At 30.0% G+C, this 11,045-nt stretch overlaps 1 protein-coding gene across 6 annotated transcripts in view; it reads left to right on the plus strand.

Moving 5' to 3' along the window:
* Dph2 (Diphthamide biosynthesis 2) overlaps positions 1–9,237 on the plus strand; it is a 58,185-nt gene extending 48,948 nt beyond the window's left edge. For all 6 annotated transcript variants that reach the window (XM_085818780.1, XM_085818781.1, XM_085818784.1 and 3 more), the window contains one exon: positions 7,631–9,237. In XM_085818780.1, the coding sequence (XP_085674906.1) occupies positions 7,631–7,764 (134 nt within the window). In that variant the 3' untranslated portion in view covers positions 7,765–9,237. The remainder of the gene's footprint in view (positions 1–7,630) is intronic.
* The last annotated feature ends 1,808 nt before the right edge of the window (positions 9,238–11,045 follow it).

Genomic DNA, 11,045 nt, shown 5'->3' on the forward strand with positions numbered 1-11,045 from the left:
CTAAAAACTTTCTGCGCGTGCGCCGCATTGACACATGCGCATAGGCGTTTATGCGTGCGCGTAAGACTTTTTACGACTGCGCAGAATACGTTTTCGCGTGCGCGTTTTGTGTATAACGGACGGTGTAAGCTAAAATTATCGAATTATCTATTTCAGTGACTGTTGATGATTGCGTTGTTCCTTAATTTTCGAATTGGATCTGGCTCATTATTTTTTGCAGACTGTAAGAGCAATACTATAAAAGTAAACTTGAACTTTCGATTATGTCAAATAGAATTTCCGATTCTGGAGCTCCCAAAGGATCGTACAAAACGAAAGTATGTTTCGATGTCCATCAAACAAAAAGTGGAATTGCTGAAAAAATGGATAAAGACATGAAGAATGTGACAGAGAGGTTAGTGAAAACAAAAAAAATTTCGATTGACAAGTTAGTCGGTATTCTCGGCACAGCAATTAACGGGACTTGAACAGCGGAACTTTGTAACTGAACAAGAAATTATGTCTGTTTATAGAATTAAAGAGAAACTATTATCACATAAAACGAAGCAACTTAAACAACTTACATTGAAAGAAATGTTTAATAAAGTAAATAAATAAATATTAAGCTTTTTTTATTGTAAATTTTGATACCCTTTAGATCATAATTGTTCTTTATTTCATAAATTACGGTTTCATATTTTTAATTTTAGAGTTTCTACATGCCATCTTACGAGATTTAAACTGATGATCTATAATCTGGAAAAATCGATAATCCGGAATTGCCAATGTCCCGACGAGTCCGGATTAACGACTTTTGACTGTATATAGTATGAATGGCAACCAACATGCTAATTAAGCTTTACATGAATATTAAAAACAACACATATCCCATATAAAAAATGGTTAACTCCATGAAGTTATAAACTTAATGCAACATTTTGTTCCTTTGTTTCATGCAGATTCAATAATGAACATTGTAGTAGAGATTTTATGGCTGGAAAAAGAGATAGAGAAGCCTTTTTTCCTCCCTGTGAAGTGAAAGATGAAGAAAATGTTTAACCTTGAAGTAAAGAAATCAGACAAGCAATTAGTACATTTGTTATTTATTAGTGGTGTACATGGATAAACTGAATTGTACATTTACCTTATAACACTGCTCTCATTGATTTAGCTAATTCACAGTATATCTTTGTTTATTATTATGAACTGTGAAACTAAAACTACAGTTAATTACAGATGAAGAAAAACTATAAGATTTGTAAAATTATTAAAACAAAAAGATACTTTTGTTTGATTTAAAACGTAAAATATGGAAATTAATATGCCTTCTTTCAAGATAAATTTTTCCAATAGTTTAATGCGTAGAAACACTAAATGCTTTCAATTTATTGAAAAATATTCTTTATGGATACTTTAATTAAAAAATAATCATACAACGAAGCAAACCCGGATTTTAAAATTTAGTTATGATTGATATTCAAAATCATATATTTCTAAAGTATTTAAAATGATGCATAAAAATTTTACATTTTCTTATTCCAAACAGTTTGCCATATAAATACAAAAAAATTGTACTTGAAACGTTTCAGTCACTGAAAATAACTGATAATAAGTCAATGTAAAATATGTGTAGTTTTTATCCTTGAAAATTATATAATGTAAATTTGATTAAATTTTTATTTCATTAAATTTTATCTTTAATTAAAAATTTACAAGAAAAATTAATCACCTTAAAGTTGCTAGGCAAAGAATTCCGACCACAAAAAATCAGGAAATATAAATTTAATCAAGAAATATTAATTTTAATTTCGCTACAGATTACTGGAGTGCATAAATTAAAATATTCTGAAAAGTTAGAAACACGGAAGAAAAACATTAAAAATTGTCTTAGGAAGTTGGTCACTGTAAGTTCAATAAGTAACTACGAAATTTTCGAATAAAATGTATATGAAAAAGTAAATAATACTTTTAAAGTGCTAATAAGAAACGTCTAAATCTAAAAGTAAATACAAGCAATACAATTTAAAGCGACCACTCAAAATTGCATATCTTTTTAATCTTGTGTGGATGTGGTGAACTTGAGTAATGATTAAAACCTGTGTATATTATTCTCAAAAACATTGTTCGTCTTAGGGAGATAGTCACCAAGAAGGTTCACTGCAAGTATACATTATTTCTAAAAAAACAAAAACGAAAAAAAAAAAAAAAAAAAAGCTGCGTGAAGATTCGTGATTTTCCTGTGCATATGAACTAGTTCCTGAGAATATACTCCATAAAGGAATCCCACCCCTTAAGCAGATAGCCGTAGTGTGCTTTGGCATAATCTAATAAATCCAAACACTACTGAAATATTATATAGCTAACTTTCGTCATAACTAGCAAATTGACATTCAAGTAACTGACTGCACGCTGTGCATGAAAATTTTAATGACACTTTAAGAATAAACTGAAACAAAACAAGAAATAATTTTCACTATAAGAGTATTAGATTAAAACAAAACTGAAGAATATAATATCATAATTAAGTTAGCAATTTTCTTATATTTAAGGTCATGCAGTTACTTGCCTTCCATTTTTTAATTTTTTTTAGATTATACTTTTCATGAAAAATTACCAGTAAAAACTTTATAAAAAATTATTTATTAATGGCCTTTGTTAGTTAACTATGTTGGTTTTAAATTATTTTAAGTGCTATAAGTTGCGTTAATTTTCTATGCTTCAGTTCCCTTCTTACTTTATCAGCAAAAATTTATTAGTGAATAAAAGATATGAAAGTAAAAATTATCCTTCTTTCCATCTTGCGCCCACAAATCATCATGAGAATACCCATTTACAATTATGAAAGCCTGAAAAAAGCATGCGATGTTATGGTCATGCGATTTGCAGATACTTTATTTTTTACCACGATATTTTTGACCGTGATGTTTTTAAACTGTGAAGTTTTTGAACCGCTTTATTTTCCACTACAATGTTTTAGAATTGCGATGTTTTCTCTTCGCAATGTTTTCTCCCACGGTGTTTTGTAGCACGACGTTTTCGCCTTGTGTTGTTTTCTCTGCGACGTTTTTGTCCGCGGTGTTTTTGCCGTGATGTTATCGGCGGACACCCATAATAGCATAACTTAAGTTATAAACTGATAAAACAACAGAAGTTTTTCTATGTGAATAATATCTACATTTTACAGATAACTTGTTTGAATCAAGAAAATGATTGAAATGTTTCATATAACTAGCTGAATACAATTTTTCTATTATTTCTTATTGCCTGTATTTTTTCTTGTAAAGTTTCCTTAAGCTTTCTGAATCTAATCAATTTCTATTTTATAAATTTTTGGAAGAAATTTGCCGAGTTCTTTTATTTTCTATATTTCTTAGATTAGGAATTATTCTTTGTATCCACATATAGCAAGCTGTAAGTCAGTATTTTTATTTCTGTGAAAAAATTTGAATTGTTTTTAACATCAATTTTAGATTTGGGTGTATGAAAAACCACCTAGCTTATCTTTCAGCCACAGGCTTTCTTCCTGAGAAATTTATTCAAGGCCTTTCCATTACATATCATTTCCATTACATATCATTTCCATACAAATTTTTCTATATGGTTCGCTTACAGTTTAATCTACAAGATTTTTATTTTCTGAGCAATGCAATCAAATTAGCTCTGATTTTGATTAAATTCCTCTACAACAATTTTGGGCAGATGTTTCTAGCTTCTTTAAACATCATATCAAATGAAGGTCTGTCATAAAATCAGTCCAAAATTGTCCTTAAAACATTTTTTAAAATAGAAGATGCTTTTGAGCATATTCAAAAATCTCCTTCTAACTACAATTGACATTGAATCTAATCTTAAAAATATCAGTTTTTTAAAAAAGAGCTGCTATACATTTCAAATGAATGATATGTTTACCTTTCCTTTATCATTTTATAATATGTAGAGATAACAATTGGATATGCTTTCTTACTCATATCAACAAAGCAGTGAAACTGTATAATATCTTTCATGATTATGCTCAGTCTTTTATAGAATCTGGAAAATTCAGTTTTCTTTATTTTTCTAATTTGTCATATCATTTTATCTAGGATTTTTCTAAACTAGCAGTAATGCTTTATTTTATTTTCCTTTACTAAAGTTCTATTTTTGCTGCAGCAAGAAGTTCAGTGTAAGTGTAAAGCAAACAAGATCCAATGTTTTCAGAGTGATTTTCGATACCAGTTATTTTGTCCAATTTTTTTATCAATTCATGCACTGTCCCAAAATGATTCCAATATCTATTTTTAACGTGTTCTTATGTGAATCCAAGAGATATCATAAGATCTTCATATTTGATAAGGACCTCAGTTATGTTTTTAGTTTTGCTTAACTTGCAGTGTAATTAATGCTTTAGAATTTGTTCTCCACATGTACATTTTAAATTCACCTTCATGTAAAATGTGTTTTATTTTATAGTAAATTTTCAAAGCAGTGTGTTCATCATCCAATCCATAAATTAAATCATCAATGCATAAGTGAAAATTGTAATATAAAAATCAAAATTTACATCCCTTGATGTGATACTTTTGAGTTGCTGTTAACAAAAATGGAGAATATCGTGCTGCAGAATTACTCTGTTCATTCTCAAGTTTCTTAGATTAATATCCATATTGGGATGGGAAAACATCCTGAATCCATCCATAAGAAGTGTACAGTATCTATATCTTCAAGTGCTATTCCAATCTGAAGAAGAGCTTTGTCTGAAATCATCTTTTTATTTTACTTTCAACCTCACCTTCTGAAATTTGGGAACTGTAAAGTTTTTAGAAGTTTGTATCTCCTTTAAATTTCTTAATGTACATTAGGAACTAAATTCCATGACATCATAATTGACATCTAATCCCAAAAAGAGTTTTACGTAATATTAATTTCAAAAACTATATTTTTTTCAAATCTCTTTATCAGTGTATCTTATTCTTAATTTGATAATTGGTGCTTTTCCTAATTTATAATTATAGAACAGAATAATCATGTAAAGAATAATCATGTAATCATGAAAAGAAAACTCTATAAATCATGTATTAATTATTTGCATATTTCATAGATGGTGTCCATAATTCTTAAAGTTCTCACCTTTTTTGTGAATGATTTTTGCTCCTTGGAAGTCCTTAATTTCAGGTCAAAATTTGCTTATCTAACATTTCTATTGACTTTCTGTGATTTAGTCTAAATTAACATTTTAGATGAATGTGAAATTCAGTCAGTCCACATGGCTTGAAGCCTCTACAAACTAATATTGTGAATAATGAAGAACAAACAACTATTCTGAAGCAAAAGTTTCAGGGTGTCTGATTGGTTATTCATCCGACCTTTCGAATTAGTTGTTATCGATAAAAATGCATTGCATAAACGTTTTTGGATTTCAACCTTAATCTTATAAAACTTCCAAAATTCAACATGCACTTAAAGATTGACAACATTTGTAGTATGCTGGTTAATCCTGTGTAGGTCTGAGGTGGGTACGTTTATCCTTGTCATAATTTTTTTTTTAAGTAACTAGCATTATTTTTATATTTATTACTGCAATGCTTCAGTCTATATGAAAGAATGAGCTTCATGAAGATCAAACTTTGACCCAACTTTGTTTCCTAAAATAGTATTATAACGTTCTAGTTAAATTTATGGTCTTTGTAAGCTAGAGTACTTGTGAACTATGTAGTCAAGTATCGTAGAGTTCACTACTGTAAATGAAAGTCTAACGAAGGGTTAAATTATCCTTTTATTCAACTCAAATATGATTCACAGATGGCCCCTCTCAGGCTTACAGGAAGCCTCCTCTTGAGCTCTAATTTAAGATAGAAAATAAGAAACAAATCTAATTGTAACTGAACTAAAACCAGCTGAAGCACTAACATAGTTGACCCTTATTGAATATCACCAGAAAATACTAACAGGCATGTAACAATACAGCCAAACATAGTAAGATTAGCAATACGGCTGAACATAGTAAGATTAAGCTTAAAGCAATGGCATGGCCTGGAGGGAGAACACGCTGTACCAAGAACTCCTAAGTTCTTCTACTGAAGTGGCCATGACTTCAACTTAAATTTTGGTTTTACCTCATTACATACAACGCGAGATTGAAAACTCATTCTGGCAAGGAATTGTAGGTGGAAATTAAGAAAGTAAATGACAGCTTATTCAAATATAGAAATAGCTATTAAAATAAACCCATACAGTTTAAAAAAATAAATAAGAATCACTATATCTGAATTTTGGTCTGATATCACATAAACCAGTAATATAAAAAAATATGTCTACAGCTCTGACTTATCTTTCAGTTGTTCTTTTACTGCTTCTTGGAATATGTGCTAAGTATACATACTTAGTATCTCCAGAAGTCAGATTACCTGCATCTGGCACATATTTTATTACTAAATAAATGGGCACAGCTGTGTGGTCTAATTTATGCAGCAGAATATTGGCCTTTAAATGCATTTTTACATATCCTGTTTTTTCACTTGAAAACTACTGACAATTGTAGTCTGTCACTTAATCCTGTGTGAACCTAGATGAGTATCTTTTTAGTCTTCCATATACACAAATATTGCATTATTTATACTTGATGATTTGAGTACACTCTAAAGTACAAACTCCTTTTTATCTGCTATTTTTCTTTTCTGAGATCACCCATACTGGTAAAAAAAAAATTGATAGCTAAGTTGAACTATGTGATTTGAAAACAAAAAGAAAAAAAAATGTGTGCTTATTCCACAGTTTGTAACATGACTGAATATATTAAGTGAGACATTTGGTGTGGCTTGAGTGAGTAGGTACATGTAAGAGAGAGACAAAGATTCTGAATAACATGCAGAAATCCAATAAAGGTGAGCATCACACAGCATTAAACAAATTAACTTTGAGTGCTTACTTTGCACCAGTTTTTGTTCAAAAAAGTTCACAAATAATATTTTCCCTTAATTGCTATTATTCATCAGTTTTGCTTTTATTTGTATTTATTTCATAAATACAAAAATTACATATCCCTAACTATATATAATGTACCAACTGCAAATCTGCATCTTCTAGGCCAAAATAAAATCTAGTGGTAGTGATGAAAATTTGTAGTAATATGAAGGTTATGATTATCTATATTTCTTTTTGCTATTTTATTCAAATAATAATATATTTTAAAATATTTTCATAGTTCTTTGTTTACATCTTTCTTTTCTCAAAAAGAAATGGAAAAAAAAACCCCTCAGAACAGATTCCCTTTTAGTTCAGTTGTGTAATAAATATATGTAATTTTATTCAATAGTAACTAATTTTTGTTTCTAAACTTGAAAGCACTACCAATTATTTTTATTTCAGAAGTGAAATTCGGATTTTAAAAAGTTTTTTTTGAAAGTATATTTTTTTAATTGAGATATAGATAGTAATCAGATGGCAAGATTTTTTTTTAATAGAAAATTGGTATTTTTTGTAGTTTAGTTTTATAAATGTATAATGTACTTATTTTTAATTTTTATTGACAATTTCTAATATATTTTTTTAGTTTTAATTATTAAATTTATAATTTTCTGATATAATTACTAAACTTATGATTTCTTTTTAGTTTTAATTATTAAATTTATAATTTTCTGATATAATTTTTAAATTTCTATTGTCTAATTTCCAGGTGAATTTCTAACTCAGCTAAGTTGGCAAGGTTTAGAGCAGCATTTGGGTGAAACTCCAGTTCCGGAAATTCTTGAAGGAAGAAAAGGCATTGCATCTGCATATGAAGATGAACTCAGTGATAAAAGCAAATGAATTCATTATGTGTGTTTTTATAAAAGTTGAGAATATACTACATATTTGTATACTTACAAGATATATTTAGAAAACTTTTGTATTTTCTTAGATATAACAAATAACATTTTTTCATTGATATGTGTGAGTGTATATGAATGTGTGTATAAATGTAATGAATATGTTTCAGAGATTAAAACTACGAAGGAAAGGTATATAGAAAGAGGGCAATTTCATATTTCATAGGGGAGTAAAAAAGAACTTCGTACATTTTATAGGAGTTCAAAAGGCCATGACGAAAAGATGGGACAAAATAAAATTAAAAGAAATGGCCCAAATGTAATAGAAAAAAAAAGGGAGCCTATAGAAAGGAAAGGAAAAGAAATAGAAAATTTCCTAAAATATGATTGTGCCCTTGAGTGTAAAGAAAAGGGGAGGAAGCTGTGTTCATTTGCAAAAACGAGTGTCTTAAGAAGCAAACTTTAGCTAAGTAAAAAAGTCCTAACAATTCCAGTTCCAATGTTAAGCCATGAGTAGCTTGCAAATTTGCTCGCTTTGATCTGGCTGTCATCACATAAGTTGCTACTACGAGCGATGCAGTGAGTTGAATGCTCAGGGTAGGTCTGGAGGACAAACTAGGAGGTGAAAGGGGCGTGACCAATAGTCACATGTGACGCGGCGAGGCATCGGGTTGGCTGTCCAAGACGAAGTATTTAAAATCTTTTACATGCAATATCAAAAGAATATTGTGGAAGCATGACATGAAGATGGTGTAAGTCCTAACATGGTGTTTGCCTTTATCTTGAGACCTAACTCCAAAAGACACATAACATCACAGAGATGTATATATGTATTATTTTAACTGAAGTAACATTAACTATTACCGTTCCCAAAAAATTCATGTATATTTCAGAAAAACAGCATTTGACAAAATCATAAATCCCTAACACAGTAAGAGAGCACATCAGCAAAAATAAATAAAATAATAGAGTTTATTATTTTAGTATTAATTAATTATAATATTTATTTATTAATTTACCCATCATAATTTATTTTAGTACTAGTTTAACAAATTCATGCACACTGTATTTATATTTGTTTATAATTTGTTTGAGAACTGAAAAAAGTCGAGGGAGGATCGTAGTTACACATATGACAATCTAATACATTCATGTATGCTCAACATTCCCATTTTCCCTCTCAAGAAATTCCTAAGCAAGAAAGGGGGGCCTATGAAGGGTAGCTGTTTAGGGACTGCTGATAAGAAGAGCTACTGATAAGGAATGTGACGTCTCTACGGAATAGTTAGGAAAAAAAGAACCACATGACTTAAAGCAATTAGTACTAACTATTGTGTAATGTTAGAATCTTATGAAAATAACAAATAAATCACTTTAATGCTTGAGTTAAAAGCACTTTAGTGATAGAGAATTTGATTTTGTGTAGATATTATTATGCTTTAAAATGTATGAATAAATTGCAGTTACAGTTTTACATCTCGTATTTCGTATTTAATTATCATGGACTCTTAAAACTCTTCTTACTGTATTTAAAGTTATCAGGTAATAAAAGAAAATGAATTCATTATATTATCTAATTTTGCATGTTTAAAATTAGAGGAAACAGCAATCTTATTTTGGCGTATATTTTGAATAAAACTATCAATTTTGTTTGCAATTACATACGAGCCCTCCTTCTTTAGGAAAGAAATGAACTGATGCTCCAAGAGGCATTTATTTGCAAGTATTAACCTATATTTTGAATTTTTGCCCTTAGGTGTTCAGAGCTGTAGCTAGGGTTTTAAGTGCCTTCTCAGCAGCTGAACATTTCGTGGGACTTCCTTTTTCTGAAGAATGCAAATATTTAATTCTAAAGTTTCGTTACATCAATCAATTTGACGGTCCCTGGATGCTATGCAGGGGACTAATGTCCCATTTTTCTCCCTAGATACGCCACTGCAAGCGTTGTCTTTCATTCCTTGTACGAAGTAAAAAGGAAGTATTGTAATCGCGAAAAATTTCAGATATCATATTTCAACGGAAATAGCCATTTTGACAGCTATCGAATGCAATTTAACGATGTTTTTGCATCACATCTGTACATAAGAACAGCATAAAGGACTTTTCCCCCAAAAAAATTATAAAACTGATTTAAAATGAATTTTAAAAAGATTTTTTTTCGTGGCGTCTGTACGTAAGTACGTATTTTGCATAACTTAAAAACGAGTAGCCTCAAAACGTTGAAATTTTATACATTGGACTGTTATAACATGTAACTGTGCACCTTCCATTTTGGTTGAAATCGGCCGCACCAAATGTCTCAAAGTCTCAAAATTTACCAACTGCATGAATTCTGCATTAAGGAAAGCCACCAATACATTTTACATGAACAAGCCTTTCCACCCCCTGCCTGCTGATATAAGAAATAATATTAAAGAGAAAAACCGACTCTGTAAAAGATGGAAAATTCAAACGTGAATTAAATTTAAGAAATCAACAGAAGAATCAAGAACTTCAAAAACCAAAAATGGATCACTTTCTTAAATAACCTGGCTATAGAGGATAATTCTCTATTTGACATTTCCCACAAATTCAACAAACCATAACTAATCCCACCTATCCATGGACCTAGTGGAATTTCATATACAGAAGATAAAGCTAAATCTTTTGCAGACTATATGGAGGATACATTCACTCTTAATCCCACTCCGTACGACAATAACCATATTCAACGGGTCAGCCTGGTGGTCAATAACTTCCTTAATACCTCTGCTCCGTACAACTCCACTTTCCTGACAACCCCAGCAATCGTAGCCAACACCATCAGCTCCTTACATACGAGTATTTGGAAATAAAATCCCAGGTCCTTTGAATTTTACATTCCTCGCTATGCCTAAGATGGTTGCCGATTATACAGTCAAAAGTCTTTAATCCGGACTCATCCGGAATTCGGCGATTCCGGATTATCGATTTTTACGTATTATAGATCATCAGTTTAAATCTGGTAAGATGGCATTCAGAAATTATAAAATTAAAAATATGAAACCGTAATTTATAAAATAATGAGCCATTATGATCTAAAGGGTATCAAAATTTACAAAAAAAAAAGCTTAATATTTATTTGTTTACTTTATTAAACATTTCTTTCAACGCGCGCATGCGTAAAGCATACATTACGCATAGACGAAATTAGAAAATTGCAACCAGAAAACTCTTTGATGTGTATTTGTGATATTTATAATGACGAGGAATTTGATTTAAATCATATCAAAGACGGATTATATCGAGATGAAATACTACATT

Source organism: Stegodyphus dumicola, chromosome 6 (genome assembly GCF_044657685.1).
Source record: "Stegodyphus dumicola isolate Sdum_Otavi_A_Nest chromosome 6, ASM4465768v1".
Classification (NCBI taxonomy): domain Eukaryota; kingdom Metazoa; phylum Arthropoda; class Arachnida; order Araneae; family Eresidae; genus Stegodyphus; species Stegodyphus dumicola.